General features: G+C 36.1%; 1 protein-coding gene across 1 annotated transcript in view; it reads left to right on the top strand.

Annotated features, from left to right (window-relative positions):
- Positions 1-21,311, top strand: part of LOC117408151 (parafibromin) — a 90,780-nt gene that overhangs the window by 17,806 nt on the left and 51,663 nt on the right. Inside the window, exons 9-10 of the mRNA XM_034013160.3 lie at positions 167-245; positions 15,732-15,796. Coding sequence (XP_033869051.1) covers positions 167-245; positions 15,732-15,796 — 144 coding nt within the window. The remainder of the gene's footprint in view (positions 1-166; positions 246-15,731; positions 15,797-21,311) is intronic.

Below are 21,311 nucleotides of genomic sequence, written 5' to 3'. Positions count from 1 at the left end.
CTAGTAGTCTTTTCAGTAGCAGCCCCCATAGTTGAAAAAGGGTGCCAGTGGTACTACAGTTGGTGCTAATAAGAAGTAAGATAACCTTGGTAGCTACTCTATTTGAATAGAAGATTAAGTTGTGTTTTTTTTGTTTTTTTTAATGTAATTGCATTTTGTTTTTTAGGATCCTTCCTTAAGGAACAAACAACCGGTGCCAGCTGCTTACAACAGATATGATCAGGAAAGATTCAAAGGGAAAGAAGGTAAAATGAAGTCTTGTGTTTTTTTCTTTTATTTTTATTATTACATGACATACAATAATATATTTAAGACTTAATGGTGACTTTTTTTTATTCAAGATGAGGAATATAGAAGCTTTTCTCTCCCAAATGTTGCTTTTGTATCAGTTACTATTCAGCACTTGTTTCAGTTTTGACAAATAAAATTGCATTAATATGTAACAGCTTAAAATGAAACCATGACATTTCAGCAATAAATAAATAATGGTATTTATTGTTTAGGAAAGTATAATTGTACATGTCATTTTAGATAGATAAGTAGATCTAGCTATCTATATGTTGTAGGGTTTGTAAGAGTACAATCAATCAAGACTACTGCATTCGAATGCATTTTTATTACAATACATTGAGGATTTCTACCCCATTTAACTATTTACCTACCGCCTTTAAATTTAGTACAATTGTTACTCTTTTTTTGCGTGTCTATGAATTTTAATTTACTCCCAGCCCAAGGCTATAACAATGTTAATTTCGTTAAAGAAAATATTGACAAATATTAGTCAACAATACATTTTTATTTAGTCAACAGACAACGAGAGGACAAAAAACAGTAGGTATGACAAAAATGAACAGTCAGTTATCTAGATACGACTAAGACACTGACAAAAGTCTTCTGTGATAGTGACGAGACTAACACAGACGTTCTTTGATGAAGACCACATTTAATAACAGAATATGATTGACTGTGGCAGTTTGTGGAGACTAAAAAAAATATTAATTCAATACAGGCTAGTTGTTTATTTAGTTTGTTTTTATTCTATTAATTACATTAGAAAATGATTCAGTACTGTCGGCCAATCATCTTCCAGTTGTAGCGGGCTCTAATAGACGGTAGATGCCCGCTGGAACTATGCTGTATTTTTAAGCATAGTTCACATCTATTGGACAGTAAATACTAAACAAAGACACAATTTGTCCAAATTAATTTTATTATCGCCAAAACCAGCCAATGAATACTTTGCATTGTCCTGTGCCTGCAACTGCCGAGAGCCAATCACAGACTGTCAGCTCGACTGGAGCACAGACTCTGCATATTTCAACAACCACAAAGCGAGACGCGAACAGTTCAGTAATATTGCTCCATTCATATATAGATTCAGGAGAGAAAGAAAAAATAATGTGGCCGTTCCGAAACAAGTGCAAAACTCCCCAATATTTGAAGTAAAAAATATAAATATTTTAAAACTAGCAAGAAATGACTTGGTTGTTTTAGCAGCAGTTAAATTGTTGTTTTAAGTTATTTTATTACGGGCAGACTTTGCCCTCTAACTCAATGGACCATATTAAACAAGCAAAAACACAATTTCTTAGAGGAAGAACACTATTTCAGTGGTATCAAACAGGAAGCCACTCATGACTGGTCTTCCTGCAGCCAAGTGTATACTGTTAAATATATCCTGTTGAACTGTGGTGTGTTTTCTTTTTTTTTTGCTGATTAAAACAAAGTATTTGCATTTACTTAAGCCTTTTTTTAAGTACATCAATGCTTTCGACATGGCAAGTATTTTAAACTGCCTTATTTAGGGAATACTTGCCTTCAAAAGAACACTATGATACTTGATTTTCTTTGCTTCTCTAAGCTTGGCAGTTAGTCCTTCAGTTTGACCCCCCCCCCCCACACACTTTTTAACAAAGTTAGGCACCTATGATTGAGACACAAAATTCTTTGACATTGATAATTTATCAAGTAGAAAACAGATAGATGTAGATATTTATTAGAGGTCGGCACAGGTTCCCTAAAACCAGAGTTTTAAATTACCCGATGCTTCCCGGGTCTCTCTTTACTGTCTTGGTTTGGATTTATTAATTTGAGAATTTAAAGAAAATGTAGAATATGATACAGTTGTAAGCACAGGTCTCCGGCTGGCGTAATAAAGACAAGGTTAAAACAAGCTTCAGCATTAAGCCTTTTCTTAACTGACAGGATATCAGTGTTTTACAGACAGTGAGTGGCAAGCACACCTCAGTAATAGTAACTGCGGCGACTATTCTCAGGAACTACATCGGAAACAAAACAACCTAACAACAGGGCTCTACATTGTGACTAAAAATGTGCTTGTGTGAACGTAAATTTGAATTTAGGCCCATGTGTGCCTCTAAATTCCTAAAGGTTGACCATAAAAAATAAACAATTTTTATTTTTAGCTGACAGTATAACACATTAAAAAAAAAAAAAAAATTCATAGCTCACTCGTAATGTACTCTGGAAATGTAATTTATTTATGTCCACAGCCCACTGTTAATCATTACCCGAAAAAGATCCGGGTACCCAGGTATTACACGGCGGGTATCCGGTTCCGGTTTTTCTACCCGTGCCAACCTCTCATATATATATTCAGGGAATGGTATGTGCAAGTTTAATTAAACCATTGTTTGGAGAAATAATGAAAGCAGAGTCCTGGCCCTTTTGTAGATAAATTTGCTTTGCGTGTTTTAATTTATATTCAAGACTGAAGGGCACTGTACTTCTCTAAGTTCTTGAGACATGCTTGATTGATTAGTTTATGTTGGTCCTGAAAAATGCTTGCATGCCTTGAATTATGATGATACATTTTAAAATTGGAATGCTGGTTTGATAAATGCAATTCAGTTGAAACTACTGTGCATATTCTGTCAGTTAAGAATCCTTCATCTATTAAGGGGCCTTCCAAAATGATTGGCATTTTCTGAAAGCTTACAAAGTGTGCGCTGGGTGGGTGGGGGATTTAAGCTTTTTGATTTTATATAAAATAATAATATTAATAATAAATATATATCTATATCTAGATATAGATATAGATATATTATATATTATTATTTAGATATAATATTAAATAAATAAATAAATTGAATGTGTATTTTTTTTTTATATAGCTTTGTTATGTGAAGACCTAGGGCCCTATTTAGCAAATATGTGCGCCAGCTGCTGTGATTAGCGAACTAAACGTGATTTTAGAAGTCGAGTCTCGTGCGTGGGCTAACGCACATCAAATAGCGAATCATGTGCCCAGCCAATCAAAGCACAGTGGGGTGGGTAGGTGGGCGGGAGGGTAGGGGAGGGAGGAAGGTTATAACCAATAAGGATTCAACATTCTCTTTAAGGGTACTGTGCGTCTGCGATAGCGAACGGAGGGTATTTTAAAACCAAAAAAAAGAAGGAAGCACAAAAAAATTAAAATGTCCAGCAGCCCAAGTGAGGAGGCTGACCAAGCCCCTCAAGCAAGACTACACATATTTTTATTTTTTAGCAGCCTGGAGGGGAGAGTTAATACTTACGAAATAATGAAAAAAGTAATCTATAAGCAAAATTAAGTTACGTAAATATTTTTTTCTGTTTCACTTGCTGAGTGAGCGCATTTATTTAATGGTCCGCATGCATACCTGCAGACCAGTTATGGAACTCCTGTCTGTAAGGCTTTGTCTGACCATCCTGGCACTTGCAGCATCTGCATCCTCCAACACTGGGGCTTCAAGTTCAGTATCTCCTTTCCTCAAACCCTGTAATCTTTCCTCTGTAACTTCAACATCCATTACGGAGAGCTATGTTATGTTAAACACAACAAGCCAGGATGATATTGCTGTCCTTCTGAGGAGTGCACTGTAGTGTTCCCCCAGAGACATCCAAACATCGGAATCACATTTTGAGGATTCCGAATGTTCGCTCAATTGAAGTACGAGCACATTTAAAGGTACGGTTATACCTCTGTTCGGCAGGGGTCGTGGGGTTGAGCAGCAGTGTCAGTAGCCACCGCTTCAGTGGATACCCGTTGTCCCCTGTCAACCAGCCTCTCAGACTGTCATCCCACTGAAATGCAACTGCCACCTGCGAATTAGAAGGATAAACAAGTCATGAGTGGAGCAATGGTAGTTTGCATACACATTTGTGATGTAGTTGTTGGCATTACAGATCACACACTACTTGCATGTGGACTGAATTGGTCCCCTTAGGATTTATGTAGAGGTGTCTATGCTGTGTTGGTGCGCATACCTTAGTGCTACAGGCAAACAGTGTTCTCTCCACGTCTCCTTCCAGGTCAGCCTGAAACAGTTGGCAGATGTCAGTGATTGATTGTCTGTTGAGGCGAAATTGCTGCATACATTGTGTGTCACACAGGCTCAGAAAAGGCAGATGACTTCTAAATATTGATGTCTCCTCCTCCTCTCTCTTTGTCTGGCCACATAGAAATGTATTATTATTTATTTATTAGCAGACGCACTTATACAGGACGACTTACAATTGTTACAACGTATCACATTAATCAATATTTATAGTATTTCTCTTTGGGCTTTCATTCCACTTTTGGACTCGATCAAGTTTGAGTGGGGTGGGGGCAAAATTTTATATTCGTTTTAATACTTTTACAGTACTAGGATAAGTAAAGTAGTGGTCAATTCACATGGGTTTGGTGTAATTGCATGGTTCATGTGTTTGTCACAGTGTGCATACTGATGACATGCTGGAATAGTGTAAAAACATTTTCTACCCATTTAGGTAAAGCCTACTTGGATAAATTAACAAAATATATCATGGCCTTGAATGACTTTTCCTTTCCTAAGTGTTCCTGTGGAATTCATTTGAAAATGGTTCCCCTGTCAATACTGGATGTTCCAAAGCCCTGAACCAACTCAAAATGGGCAAATACAAGTTATTGAATTCTTAGAATATTGACAGTTATATACACAATGGTCATTTTTTTAATCAACGTAGTTGCAATAAATCCATCCATATGATTTCTTATTGTGAGAACATCTCCAGAGGAGAATTTATGCATTGGAGGCTGAGAAATGAGATCAAATTCATCTCTGGTAGGATCAAAGTTCATAAAACCTGGTACCTGGATTAGATTTAATAGCAGGATTTTAGATTAGTTTTTTAGTCTAGTAGAGTATTGAATTTGTGGAAGGGATAAAAATCTAATTAAATGGTGACGCTGTGGTTAAAGAAATGCAGTGATTTAATACGGACTGTTGATTTAAAAAAAAAAAAATACAAAAAAAAAAAATTGTGTGTGTGAGATAGATTTTATATATATTTTTTATACACACACACACACACACACACAGAGTTGCGGACGAAAGTATTTGGGCAGTTTAAAAAAAAAAAAAGTGACCAAGCATTTAAAAATACCTTTTCTGTATCTTTTCATTATCAAAATACATGATTGGAATTTTTAAACGCTTGGTCGCTAACATTGCGGGTTATGTCAGCTCTGTTTACGGAGCGATTGAGACCAGCACAGAGGCTTCATTCTTTTGAATTAATTACAATAAATGGAAACGTTGAAAACCTTGTTTGAAGGGCCATTCAAAAAGATTTTAATTAACGCAAGAACAGCGAAAGATACGACATTGCCCTGCTTGAGTAATGAAGATTGCCTGGTTGCTATCGTCATGATTTGAAGGCAGCCTGTCTGTGAGAGAAGTTCCCCAGAGAATGAGATGTTCTGCTTCAAGAATCGGCAGACTAGTCCAGGAAACCAGGAAACCGGCTCTGTGAAGGACCGGCCACGTCCTGGAAGGCAGAGGGTCACCATACCGGCCCAGGACCGTCGCATCTGACTGATCCACCTGCGTAATTGTTTTCAGACTGCTGTGGCTACAGCACGAGAAATTCCAGGAAGAAATAAGTTGCGCATCAGCAGAATGACTGTAGCTCGTCGTCTGCATGAAAATGATTTGCATGCTCGGAGGCTGTTCAGGGGTAACATGTTGACAGCTGAGAGACGATCACTGTCTTCTGCGGAGGTGGTGGTAGGGAGAGTGGTGGAGTGTTTTATTCACCGATTGAATGCTGTTTTGCCCTTGACAGACCTGACGGAAGACGACGTGTGTGGAGACGTGATGGTGAGGGTTATGCTGACTGTTGCGTTGTTCAAGCCAACCAGTGGGGCGGTAGAAATAATGCCTTGGTGCGGAATCTCCTTTAACACAAGAAAGCCTTTGGTACAGATTGAGGGCAACCTTACTGCTCAGCGATACATTGATGAAGTCCTTGAGGCAACAGTTTTTCTGTTCCTGCAAGCCAATCCGGAAGTGTTGATTTTGCAGCAGGACAACGCAAGACCACACAGTGCCAGGATTACGATTGCACGACTTCAAGAAAACAATGTCGAGGTCTTGCCGTGGCCAGCTTTTTCTCCTGACCTGAGTCCAATAAAACATCTGTAGGACCAAATCGCCAGTGCCGTCCTCAGGAGACAACTGCAACCAGCCAACCGCCAGCTGGCTGCAGCTGCACAGGAAGAACGGCGGAACATGCCATAGCAGTCTAGAGGCTGATCAGGTCTATGCATCAATTCTGCCAGGATTGTGTTAATGCTCAGGGAGGTCATACCCGATACTAACTTTGTAATATTTTCATTTTGACAGTATCACATTTCATACTGAAAACTAGTCCCGAGTCTTTTATCTGTATTTTTGTTTGCATTGCCTTTTGATTTTGTTTATCTATGTTTAAAATATTTAGGTCGGCCAGGGTGTCCTCGGCTCACCACGCACCAGCGACCCCTGTAGTCTGGCCGGGCACCTGCGGGCTTACCTGTAAGATGCCCGAGAGCTGCGTTGTCTTCCGACACTGTAGCTCTTGGGTGGCTGCATGGTGAGTCCGCAGTGTGAAAAAAAAAAAAAGCGGCCAGCTGACGGCACACGCTTCGGAGGACAGCATGTGTTCATCTTTGCCCTCCCGAGTCAGCGCAGGGTTGGTAGCGGTGAGCTGAGCCTAAAAATAATCGGTCATTCCAAATTGGGAGAAAATAATAAAAATAATTGGCAACAACTAAATTACGTGTGTGTGTATTATATATTATATATATTAGACAAATTGAAAGTCTGGTGATGTTACAAATCATGGGCCTGCTTTTGATGCAAACAAAAGGGCAAAGTGATTTACGTTTGCGCTGGATTATAAAAATAAATATATATATATATATATATATATATATATATATATATATATATATATATATATATATATATATATATATAAAAATAAAATTTATATATATATATATATATATATATAAAAATTAAATTTATATATATATATATATATAATAAAAATTAAATTTATATATATATATATATATATATATATATATATATATATATATATATATATATATATATATAAAATAAATAAATAAATAAATAAAATTTAAAGAACTGGAGGTAGGATTACTGCAGAAAGCTAGCAAATGTATTTTCTACTCAAATGTATTCTAGAGGTCTCTTTGTCCAAAGTGATTGCACAAAATGTTCAGTAATTATTGAAAGGTTTATTGAGACTGTAGCTGTAACATCATGGGGGTTACCTTTTAAATAAATTGTAATTTGAAAAGTCCTTCAGTTACCAGGAAAACTACAGTCACTGTGGCTGTGGGGAGAAATTATTATTGCGTGAAGTCAACAGCAGTTATCTTGCAGGTGCAGAAATTGTGCAGCATGGCACTTGCCAGAGTCTGCTTCTTGCTTGTCACCGTGACTTCTTTTGTTTCATGTTTTTTCTGTGGCTTTTTTTTTTCATTGCAGTGAGGATTTCTGTCTTTTGAATTTACCCTATTCATGATTGTGTTGCTGTATGCTGCCATCCTTAAGTAGGGTAGAGAAAATAATATACAACACATTTCAACTCTTGAAAGTAATGTCCGTAGATACCTCTATTTCTAACAGCACAATCACAATATTGATTTGAAGTTGATACTGATCTGTAAGTATTTTAGTGTCCTGCCTCATGTTTAAAATAAATAAAAATAACAAATAAACTTTTCCTCAACATAACACTCACAACTCCCTTGCTGTAGATATTTTCATTTTCCAAGATGTTTTCTTCTAATAACTTTGTGGCATAGAATGAATTGCAGTTTCATGCCTCCAGGTGGGTTCCTAATACCTGAAACACTGGAAACGGACTGGGAACCTGGGAAGTTTATTCTATGAACTTTGTGCTTTGATTTTTAAAAGGATGTACAGTATTGGTTTTGTACCGCTCCAAAAACAAACAAACATTTGAGGTAATATATATATATATATATATATATATATATATATATATATATATATATATATATAATTTATATTCCATAAGAGGTAATTGGCTTTCTAAGTTTTTGGGGGTTGGACAGTAAACAGAGTTATTGTCTTAATTCAGTTGGCTGATCATCAAATATTCTCTGTTATTCCATTTCAAGTACCATCCTGTAAAAGTGAACTGTTTCACATCCTCATTGTGCATCTAATGTTTTTGTTTTCTTTTGTTGACTGCAGTATGTCCGTATGGTTTATACATGCTGAAGGATGCTATAACGAAGCACTCTGCCACTGCAGTGATCATCAGGGATCCTAGGAATTCATTTGCTGCGGAATAACACAGAAAAACGCAGATTTTCTATGTTTTTGGAGATTTTTTTATTTTACACTTGGGGAGGGTCAGTAAACATGCCAGGCTTTTTTTGTTTGTTTTGTAATAACCAAATCAATACACGTATAATATATAAACATTAACACAGGCAACTTTTGCTTTAACCCTTTGCGGTCCATTTATTAAATGCGCGTCAGGCACGCCAGGTCTAATTAATTTTCACACGCGCAGTTAATTTTAGAAACGCTGTTTTAAAAGTATTTTTTTCCACAGTCAAACGGGTTTAAATGGCCCTGCGTATCAACAAAGCACTCACTAGGCATCTCCAGCCCCGCCCCACCCTTTCGTTTGCTATAGCGTTCACCTATGTAAGAAATAAATAATAATAATAGTCGTACATACCGATCGATCATCTCTGGATCACTCGTTTTTATCACCAAACTCCTCAATAATGCGATCCAAGTCCTTATTTTATTACTATAACATCTCAGAAAAGCTCTGCAAATGTCCGTGTTTTCTGTGCGCTGATTCAGTCGGCCAACTTGTTTACTTCAGACCGCCCCCGTTATCTGATACCTCATACCATGTATGACTATTCATGAGATACGCCTTTATTTATTTATTTATTTATTTATTTATTTTCGACTTGTCTCGGCTCCTGTCGCTCCTACTCGGCAATTGAATGGTTTTCTCGGCTTTTTCCGGCGAAAAAACGACTAGACACCAGTTTATTGCGTTGCTATAATGATGTCGGACCCAGTCCGACAAAGGACCTGTGAGGAATAATTGCAATGTCGGACCCAGTCCGACAATGGACCGCAAAGGGTTAAATTTACGTAAACATACCTATCTAATAAAACTGCTTCCAGTATTCAAGTTTACTTCAGTATTCAGAGCTGTTCATAGATGCCGAAAACAAAAAAAATCAAACCTAAAGATCGGGTCAACGAGTTTGGCAAGGACATTTGAAACGCACACCGCCGCACAGCCCGACTCAAGCCGTCCCGACTCCTCTCAATTGGCCGTACAGAGTCTGGATGAATCGTAGCAGTGTGCGTGCCCTTGAAACCAAGATTATGCAGATTTAAGTCAGGATGTCTTCAGATTTGAAGATTGAACATGTTGAATCTTTTTCAGACGCAGTTTCATTCAGATGTGATCAGTCTGTCTGTGTGCGGCGGTTGCCTGACTGATGGGCCGATTGGTCATAAGCGTGTCCACCAATGGTGAAGCAGGTTTAAGTGACGTAGCTGGTCATGTAACTTGTAATACAGGATGGCGGAATATTGACAGCTTTAGTTTCACAGGTAAAAATACATTAGTCATGAATTGCTCTGAGTGTCCCGGATTCAAAAATACCAATATATGCACATTTTAATAGTTTTCTTAGGCGTTTACTGATCAAAGGTAAATGATCAATTTACCTTTTTATTATCAATCTACTGGCAGCCTATATTTTCGTAAAACAGAAGTAACTGATGGTTCGATCTCCAATAGGTCACAAATCACAAGCCCCTAGATCCACACGCTGAGAAAAAAACGTCAAAGTCAAATAAAAATCAACAGGTTGGATTTTATTTACCACAGGCTAAAGTGTAGTAGACAAACTATACAAAAAGTCAAACACTGCCTGAAACGTTTGCACGGCGCTTTCTCTGCCGTCTAATCGGCATACAATGCCATGCATAATGTGAGGGTCGCTATGTTGGGCTAAGTTAGTACAAAAATGTGTACAGGGCAGTATTAATTAAATTTGCATACATAGTAATCACCAGTATCTAGTTGTGGTCAATAATTCAGTCTTAGTGTGCGACACCGAGTCGGGATAAACTCAGTTGTGATGTCAAACCAAAACTGAGCACAACTGATTGCAGAATCTCTGCGTACTCAGATGGGATGAGTCGGGACGGCTTGAGTCGGGCTGTGTGCGGCGGGCTTTACAACTGCCAAAGAACAGTGTGAAACTGAGAGAGAGAGAGAGAGAGAGAGAGAGAGAGAGAGAGCACTTACGCATGGCACTTAGAACCTCTTTTGCATTATTACCCTGCTCTGACTACGATATCGATACGGCGTTTATGATGCGGCGAGACACGAGCCATACATCATGTGCGCATGCTTGGTGTCTGAACCGCAGTACCTGTCGTAGTCGCCCTGACTCAGTCACTTTAGCGTTGTGTGTTTTTTTTTTTTTTTTTTTTTTTTTTTTTTAATGCATGTAACTGTTTGTTTTTTTTAGAATTGATTTGCTCTTAACAATGTCTGATAAGAGCAATGGACTCAAAACGAAACCTAAGCTGTGAACTCTGTCACATAATGAGGGGCTTAACTTCAGGCGATCGTATTTCTGGCTAGGAGTACTGCATACATACACTATATATATCATTGGAAATCCCCTAGTCTGTACTTTTAAACAAGTCAGGTAGATGCCTGAGTAATATGCGCGTAACCACCGAAATCAATGGGTTGAGTGTAAAGAGTTAAATATTTGCAGTACAATATAACAGGTCATTTTTGTAAAAATATATAATCTGGCCAAAGAGTCAGGAATGTAACCCCAATTTATAACATTGTTCCTATGGGAAAATGTGCTTCGACTTACAATACGACTTTCAGGAACCAATTGTGTTGTAAGTGCGAGCACTGCCTGTTTGTTTGTTTGTTTTATTGAGTAATGGCACTGGTAAGCTTGTAACTTGCTTAGAGTTTGAAAGTGTAACCATTTTATTTTATTTGTTTATTTAGCAGACGCATTTATCCAAAGCGACTTACACATGTTACACTGGTAACAGTTCAATAATAATTCAAGTTATAAACTAAAATACAACACAGAGACACAACAAGTGTAACAAGAACAACAATAAATACTTCCTGTGTTAACTGTTACCCAATAGTACTGTTAATGTGGCGGAGAAAACTAATTTTTAGCCCCTTTTATTTTACTCGCAGAATAACACAGAATTTCATTTTTTTTATTGCGGAACACTAGGATCCCTGGTGATCATCTATATAATACTGTTCTTTCTTATTGGCCTCTAAAGAGTAATGTCAGGTGAAATGTACATGTAAGGACTTAACCACTATCAAGTTGCAGAAGTTGAGTATCACTTGTCTGAAGCTCTGTAAAATGAATACTCAAATGTAATTGTTAAATACATAACTTACATTATTTGACACTGTTAATAGATACTCACTTTATGCCAAATATAATGAGTTAAAAATAGGAGCCAGTTAAGTGTTGCTAAGAACTTTACTGAAATCTAGGATAACACTGTGGTCCTAGTAGCTACAGGGTAATGATCTAGGGTAAATCTGACCTTTAATGCTGTTAAGCCTCATTACAAGTCCTTATCCTCAATATATCCATAGGCAATTTTAATGTCGTCAAAGCACTTGTATACGTTGTAAGTGTTTTGGCAAAAAAAAGTTAGTGTTAACAGGAGGCAATGGAATTTGGGAACATCTGTGGTCAAAATTTGATACCGAACCTTTAATGATGAAAGACAGATGAGGTACTAATGGTGTAATAAACAGCATAAAGCACAGTTTTCCTTTTTTGTTGCTTGTACATTTCAGAGGATAAATGACAGTGACCATGGTAGTGGGTATGTGGGCGGATCCGTTATACAAGACACATTTGTGACAGATGCAGTCATTAGCTCAATGAAGTGTACACAGATTCCTGTAACATCCATCAGTCAATACAGCCAAAGAGAGAGGGGGGAGGGGGCATTTGCATTGCAATTCAATTATGCAAACCAGAGACTTTACTCTGCAGCCATGTAGTTTTTTGTTTGTTTGTTTTTTAAATACAGATTATGAAAGTCACACACTTGTTAAATATTTGTTCTTCACAAGACCTTATGCTCAGTTGTTATTATTATTTATTTTTTATTTAGAAGACACCTTTATCCAAGGCGACTACAGAGATTAGGGTGTGTGAACTATGCATCAGCTGCAGAGTCACTTACAATTACATCTCACCTGATAGATGGAGCACAGGGAGGTTAAGTGACTTGCTCAGAGTCACACAATGAGTCAGTGGCTGAGGTGGGATTTGAACTGGGGACCTCCTGGTTACAAGCCCTTTTCTTTAACCACTGGACCACACAGCATCCTTAACAGTTGTTCCCTAACAGACATTGGCACAGAAGTATAAGGTGAGCTGTTCTCTGTAGCCTATAGAAGTATTTGCAGTCTTTTTATTTAGAAACTGGTTTACTTAAAGACAAAGAAGACTTAATGCAAAGTCAGTGTAGCACCTGCAAAAGAAATAATGATTCAGGGAGCCACTGAAGTGAATACAAAGTTAATTGAAGAAACCTTAGCAAGGTTATTTCAGTTGCAACTTTTTTATTTAAGTTTCTATTTCTATTCTATTTTTTTCCAATTTCAGTTTAGTTATGAATATTCTTAACAATTTCTATTTTTGTTTTAATAATTCCTGTTTCAGTTTCGTTAATATCAGTTTCAGTTTACAGTTAGTGGCCATTATGTACGACTTCAAACGGAGAGACATTGTATTAATTGTAAAATTCAATAATCTGACTTTTTATTTTGGAACTACATTTAAGTAACAATAAATTATAATTAAAAGTGTCTTATCTGAGCATTTTCGTGAGCTAATTAATTTTTCTGTTTTCTTGACTGGTTGTAGGCTGATACTTTTATCAAGCTATGTGCAATAATAAGAAACAAAATATGAGCTTCCTTAACATGGGCACATATTTGATCCATGCCTCGGCATATACCGTTTGAGTAAAAAAAAACTAGAAAGTATCAGCAATTTAACCTGCCCAAAAGGACACTCATTGTTGTGGATTGTTAGAAAAAAATCCAGATTGTAAATAAAGGAAAAGGCAGGAAATTAACACAATTTTAACAGCCTTTCCGCGTACTAATTCAAACACTGCTTTATTTCTGTAATTCATTTTAAGAATCTATCTGTACAGTAGTTCATAGTTTACAAAACTAAACAGGCCGTGCAGAATCATAATCAGAGAGGTTTACAATTACAGACCAAGCAGTAGTTTGAATTGCCAGCTGTCAATCTCGCAAAAAGGCGTAATAATTTCTAGCCATTTGGAGCAGGTACTAAAATTGCAGCCAAGGAGAATCCAGTCTCAAGCAAAACTGCTTCAGCCAATAACCTTGCATCTTATTAGAAAAGGCGTTTCAATCACCTCTGCTGCAAGTCAAAAACAAAAAAAGTTTACTTTGGTGCATACCGAAGCTGTAAATCAAAGATGAAAAAAATAAATAAAACACAGAATGTATCTCATGATAACATCTATGGAAAGATTGTGATGGATTTCCATATTATTATTATTATTATTAGTAGTAGTATTATTATTAGCACAAGTCTTTATCAAAGGTGACATGCAGCTTTACTATGTAGTAAGTGACAAGTACAATAAATCAACAAAATATGGTAAAATTGCAATAAATGAATAAAAAAGCAGTATTCTAATAAGAAGTTTGCCGAATTTATGTGAAGTGGAGTGGCAGGGTATAGCTGGTGATGCAGAGCAGGATCCAGGCTGCTGTAAATCAGAGTGAGATGAGAGGGGTAGATAGTCTACAAGTACGTTTTGGTTTTTGTGCTCTGTGTATTTACGATCAGACATACCATTCCGGCCTTTAAATCACAGACACACAAACTATGATAATGATTCTACAAAACTGTTAATTGCCAAGACTTCAATATAGCTACCAGTATTAATGGGTCACCCATAAATATCAAAGCTATTCAAAGGCTTAAACAAATGTGTGTTAATAGAAAACCCTAACAAAACTATTTGAATCGGGACTATAACATAAGCAGAGAAAACTACCCAAAATCTCATTTGTGAATCAAAATGAATAACTTTGTGTTTTGCACTGTTCTACGGAAGCCCATATGTATTCCTTAATTATATAATCCATATTGTGCATTTAATACTATGTTACTATATTGAAAAAAAACAAAAACATTTGTATATCTATTTACCCTATGCAGTTAACATCTCTGTAGAATCATTATCGTAGTTTTGTATCTGTAATTTAAAGGCAGTAGTTGCAGCTGTTCTGTGTGTGTACGAGACGGATTCTGTTTTTTTTTTTGTTTTGTTTTTTTCCATCTGTGGTTCAGGGCTTCAGTATACACCATCGAAGTAAAGTTTAGTTGTTTTTTTTTGCTGGTGGCTGAAGTGATTTGAAACACCTTTTCTAGTAAACTACCGTTATTAGCTGATGTAGTTTTGCTTTAGACTGGATTCTCATTGGTTGCCTTGTTGGCACAGTGTGAGCTTGACAGTTGGCAATTGGTCAATCATGGAGCAATCGATTCACCCAGAAGCCTGTCAAGGCTTTCATATGGATGACTTGACCAATTAATTTATGAATTGCTGCACGAATTGATGAATTAATTGATGAATTGCCAAATTCACTTCTGAATTGATGGACAGATTGACAAATTAATCTATGAATTAATTGACAAATTAATTGATGAATAATTGGCACAAGTGGCGCTCCACAGATTAGCACTAATCCTGGATTACTTTACTTAAATTAGGTAGTCCAAGATAAGCGCTAATCAGGATTTGAGACCAGCTGTAACTCGCATATAATAACAGAGAGTATTTTTGTGTCATTTAATTTGTACAATGCGTTTTATTTATTTATGTATTTAATAATTTTAAAAATAATAGTGTTTTGAAAAAAAAAAAAGTCATGGTGATGCACACGTTGAATATTTTTTGATAAAGTCCATTGAAAGTGTAATTTAATAGATTGAAAGCTTATCTTCTCTTTGGGAAAAAATGTGTGTTTTAGTTGGATGTTTTAAATAACCAACCCACCCCTGGAATCCAATAATTTCCACACAATAAAACAAATGTAATTATTAAATGATTGACTGATATTCTATAGGCTGTAAAAGTGTAAATGTGTGCATCAAAATTGGTAATTAAAAAAAAGTGTTCTAAATATCTTGCATTATTACCTTCTTTTGCATCCCATTGACCCTTTTATTACAGCTTGTAGTACATCGAAACTATCATATTTCAACTCGGTTCCATATGTCTAGATACTATTCATGTTTACTATAGGATATTAAATTTAACCTTTGTATATTTTAGAAACTGAAGGTTTCAAGATTGATACCATGGGTACTTACCACGGCATGACCTTGAAGTCGGTGACGGTAAGTGGCTTTTATGGTCAACAGCTGTTGCTATTTTCCGAAAACCTTCCAAACTATTTTCCCAAATTTAAAACTGAGCAAGTCTTCCCCCCCCCCCCCATTTTCACTTAATTATTAAATACATTAATTGTGTGTGGGGTGAGTAAATATAGACCAAAAGTTTTCATTATGAGAACTAAACAACTTGCGGAAAGCTGGTTATGTAGTTTGTGTTGGGCCACAGTCAGTGTAAAAAGGCTTGCACTAAACTAGTGCATTCTAAACAACAAGCTCTGGCATTGCTGCAGTATCTCCAGATGCTAAGATAATCAGGGTTTTGCATATCCAATATATTCCTGTGGAGGTTATATTTTTAATTTGGGTATCCACTCAAATCATTTTATAATGTTATACAAGAAAAATACAGATAGAAATTTTAATTGCATGTAATGGCATTACCAAGGACCATTTGTGACTTCCACAGACCCTGGTCGAGATGAACCAGAACTGCTTGAGACTTTTGTAATGTCAGTTTTATTTCATAACATACCTATTTTTTTCCTTCTATTTTGGGTCTTAAAAACTGAAGATTTTGCATAGAATGCATCGGTAGCAGTGTATTGTGGCTATTTGGACGGCCTGACAAAATTTAAATGGAAATTACTAAATATTCCTAAGCAACAACAACAATGCCATTAAGAACTAGAATTGCCCCATTTTAAGGTTGATCATGACCTTAAAATCTACAGAGAATTAAAAAGAAGAAAAAAAAATAATCTATACAAATACATATACAATATACATGGGTGAAAGTGCTCTGTCTGTAGACGGAATTCCATCTCCCAGGTCCACTCCTATGATTCGTGTAGAAATGCCAAACTATATTTTGCCACTCTATCTATTTATCTGTCTATCTATCAACTGTATGGTTTTGCCTATAAACGGTGTAAAATGTAAAAAAAAAAAAAGGGGGGAAGGCATTCATAATGACATAACATCTAATGTTAGCAGCAGTGTGACTGCAACAGAAGATGCAGTTTGGATACTACAAAAAATGATTAATTAAATATAGGCTAGGTAATTTCTTAGTTTTGGTTTATTAACTATTAATTAAATTATATTTAAATAAGGACGTTAGTAGGTTTGTGTTGCTGCAGGGCCATGAACGGGTTTAAGTTCAACAACAACTCAAAATAAAATGTTACTGTTAAGCACGTAATAATCTGAAGCAGCTTTCATATTGAAGCTTGTTGTGTACTACTCATTCAAGCAAAACAAGTAGGAATTTGCTTAAGACGTTTTGACAAGTCAAAAAATCTTATTTGTGTGTGTATAAATAATCTTTAAAGGCATGCACCTGAATCATAAGGTAATGAAACTGTTTGCTTATATTCTCCCCACCGTTCTGTGCACTGTCAGCCCTGGTTAAAGATATAAATAATGTACCCTATCTGAAGAAAGTGTAAAACTTGCCTTAATATTGAAGTAAAAAATATAAATATTGTAAAACTAGCAAGAAATTACTTGTTGCACTAGCAGCAGTTACATTATGGTTTTACATTAGTGTTTTGCCCTCTAACTTTTGCCTGGAACATATTTAGAAGCAGGCACAAAGGCAAAGACTCCATTTCTTACAGCAATAAGACCATTTTAATGGTATAAAATAATAAACAACTCTTGACAGGTCCTTCCTGCAACTATGTTTATACTTTGGAAATTGTTTTATTCAGCAAAAAATAATGTCTTTGCATTTGCTTCAGTTAAGTCTTTTTTTGCATTGTAAAACAGTGCTTTTGACATGGCAAGTATTCTGAGCTGCCTTACTTGGGGAATAATTACCTTCTAAAGAACAGTACTTGCTTTTCTTTGTTTGTTTAACACTTTCCTTTTAATAAACTAGGAGTTCTAGGTGTAGCACAGTGCAGAGACTTGCATGTATTTGTATTTAATGCGTGCTCAGTAAGTACATATTATACATTTTATGCTGAAGCATCTAGGGCTGCAACGAAGGGTACATTTTGACCTTCGAAGGTTCAGAACACATTACCGAAGGAAGGTTCGAACCTTCGATGGTACTAATTTGCATAATTTACTGGTGACATCACCACAGCTACTTTTTTATATTTGTATAAATGGAGTAAAACATTCATATGTAGTTTAAAAATACATTAACGAACAGTAATCATGTTTTTATAATTTAAATAAAAATACACGTTGTTTATTTACGTGTAATTGATGCTGCTTGCGTGTAAGCTTACATTGCAGCAGCACTAACAGCAGCAGACTTAGGCAAAACAAACTTAATTTAAGTCACATTTTACTACTAAAAATATTTAATAATAATAATAATAACACGAGCTGGAAGGGGGAGGGACAGGCGGTGCTCTGTTTTTTCGAAATTAAAATTATTAGTGTTGGCTTATATTGTGTATGTTTCAAACATATTCTACCAAAGCACTTCTTACACTGTCTTGTACACTAGATATTCAGTACATATTTTACTGAAACACTACAACCTCTATAGGTACTCCCCAGTGCTTTGGATACTATACCCTGCTCCATACACGGCAGCGGTGCCATATAGAGTTGCTACGATTTGTTTGGATTTTAATACAACAACTTCTGTTTAAGTAATATGCATTATACAAATAAAAAGATCGAATTTTGCATGTGAGTGACATTTAATGTGTGATTTATAGTATTCACACATTTGTCAAACGATTTCTGTTAACAGAAAAAACACACACAGTGCGTGAACGGCATCTGATGAACTTTCGAAGGTTTAAAACAATCTTCGAATTCCTGGCTTGCGAACAAACCTTTGAACCTTCTAATGCAGACCTAGAAGCATCTGCCCAATTTTGTGGGTTTGCAATTACTAATACCATAACTTCACAACAGCAAGGTTTGCTTGGTTTCTTAGAGCTTCTTAATTGTAAAAAAATAAATAAATAAACATTTGCTTCTCTACGCTCAGCAGTTAGTCCGTCAGTTTGCCCCCCTACTGTTTAACAAAGTTAGGTGCCTATGATTGAGACACAAGATTTTTTGACCATTGATTAGAACACTCAATTGCTGTACTGCTTTTAGAACGAAACACTCACTATAGATAACAAAACTGACTTGTGTTACTGAATAAGAAAGGTTACTGATCCAGAGCTTATCTATAAAAGTGAGGTATAATTTAGATTTTTGTTATTATACAGTTAAATAAACTGTTAATGCTCAAACTTTATTTTTTATAATTGGTTATTAGTTTTCAACACAGAAAATTGTCAAACTCAGAAAAACTGTATGAACCCTGTATTTAGGATATCTGATTGTGGTGTATGTGAATGAATTACATTAGTCTGATTTTCTGAGTTTCTGATTTCTTTCAATAAAATACTCAGACAACGGATTTCAGTGAGGCCCATTTCTGCTGCAATGCAATTAACTGGAGTTGATATTGTAATTGTAGCTGTATACATTTTAAAGTACATTCAGAAATGTAGCTGTACAGATTCGGTTTTCCTTTATGTTAAAACTTCAGTTCCTTTATCAGAATGATCTATAGTTGTCTTGGCTTGTTTTAGAAAAACAATGTTTTTGGGGTCTGACATGAAAGGTCGCACTTTCCGGTCCAGTCCAGTACAGTTAATTTCAAAACCTGCTGATGAAACTAGATAATAATCGCATCCTTTTTTAAATAACCCAATATAGTTTTTAGTGTCAGATGAAACGTTTTATTTGACAAAGCCTTTTATCAATATGGACAATGCATCAAGCTGTTTTTTGATCACAGCTAATTTTGTTACATCTAAAATGATCATTTATGGATCATGAATAAATATATCCTACAAATGCAGTGGAGGGTTACTGTTTTAAGTAGCAGTTTTGGGTAGCTGTTCCTTTCTGCTTTATTCATGTAATCACTGAAGAGAGCGTTATAACTATGTATCCACTCTAAAGCAGTGACATACTGCTCAAACTGACTTTTCTCTAATGCAACACATTTCTTAGTCTCTGAAATTAGTCACCAGGTAATTGCATATAGTCCAAATACAGTAATGGAAGCCAGGCAATACTGCAGCCTAGTCGCTTCTGGATCCTGTGAAGTAGGTTTAATTCAGTCTTCTGTAGGTATGGATATGTCGTAGAACAACCATTAGCAAGCAACATTTAAACAGTTGGTACTTGTTATTTTGTAATGAATAAAAATAATAAATCAAAAGCTTTTTTTTTTTTTTGCTTTTTTTTTTTAAATATAAAGGCACAGGTTGCTCATTTGTCCAGTTGGCAATCATGGCCTTTGTACTTTGAATTGAATAATATGCTGTCAAATGTCCAAGCAACCATGTGAGGGATCTAAAGCTCTCTGCTAAAGTACCTTTTGTGCTTTGCTAAGACCTGACAATATAATGGACAAAAGATAGAAGATTGCTTTCTGCCACAGACTTGGAAGCTCATTTTTTAATCATATCTCGGCAGTTTTATAATGGTTTTCAACAAGAAAGATCTGTATTTCCAAATGGTATGTGACAGACTAGTTTTCTTTTTATCTTGGACCGTGTGTGTAATCATTGATTATTCCATATCAGAGGTGACCACACAGTTCTGCATTCGACTCTTTAGAATCTGGCCGTGTCATGCTGGAATCCTCTTCTCATGTTTTATGTTTCAGTTTTAATTGGAAAGAATGGGTGTTGGTTTTTATGCATGGGTCATTCCGTGAAAACAGGTAACCCTCTACCTACCATCTTTGATTTACACCAAACTTGGTTTTTCGGGTTGCTTCAAGCTGTTGTGACAGGCAGCATGCTGTAATCTGTGGTGCAGGGTTAGGAACAAGCTGCTCCCACTGTAATTTACTGAAAATGTGGGCAAGTGATTAATAACTGCACATGTTATGTGATGTGATGGTGTTCAGTGCCCCCCTTGCACATTTCTTAGTTTACTCCCAGGGAGAATATAGCTCAGCGTGATTAATTACTGTTCTTAGGTACTAGTTCTTTTATTGGGCAACATTTTATACCATATATCACTGAATAAGACAAAGGCACACACATTTCCTTTTATAACCACTTATATTTCTGTAGCCAACACATTTGGAATAGCCTACCCTTTTTGCAAACATTTGCCTGTGTTGGTTGATTGCAGTACCACCCGCAACAATTGTCCCATTCTCTAGTCATAAGTTGTTAATGTTTTATAGATTTTTGGAAAGGTTTGTTTGCTTCTTTATACAATACATTTAACCATATGCCAAATGGTTGATTTGCAGATTTCTAAGGCCCTGTGTAAATCGCGATTTCATTGACTGCGCAGAAATCGTGAAATTAGCCCAATACCGTGATTTTCTTTTTTCGTTATACTTAAATTAAAAAAAAAAAAAAAAAAAATCATAATTATTTTCTATTTCATACAAAAAAAAAAAAACACATTAACTAAACTACAGCTCTGCTGAGTGACTGTGTGTACTATTCGCCATGCACATAGTGCTGTGCAGTGATTGTCATGTGACCTATATGCAGTCTGGGCAGAAAATTAAAATACT

The sequence above is a fragment of the Acipenser ruthenus genome, chromosome 10 (assembly GCF_902713425.1).
Source record: "Acipenser ruthenus chromosome 10, fAciRut3.2 maternal haplotype, whole genome shotgun sequence".
Lineage (NCBI taxonomy): Eukaryota > Metazoa > Chordata > Actinopteri > Acipenseriformes > Acipenseridae > Acipenser > Acipenser ruthenus.
This window is presented reverse-complemented; position numbering and strand designations above follow the sequence as displayed.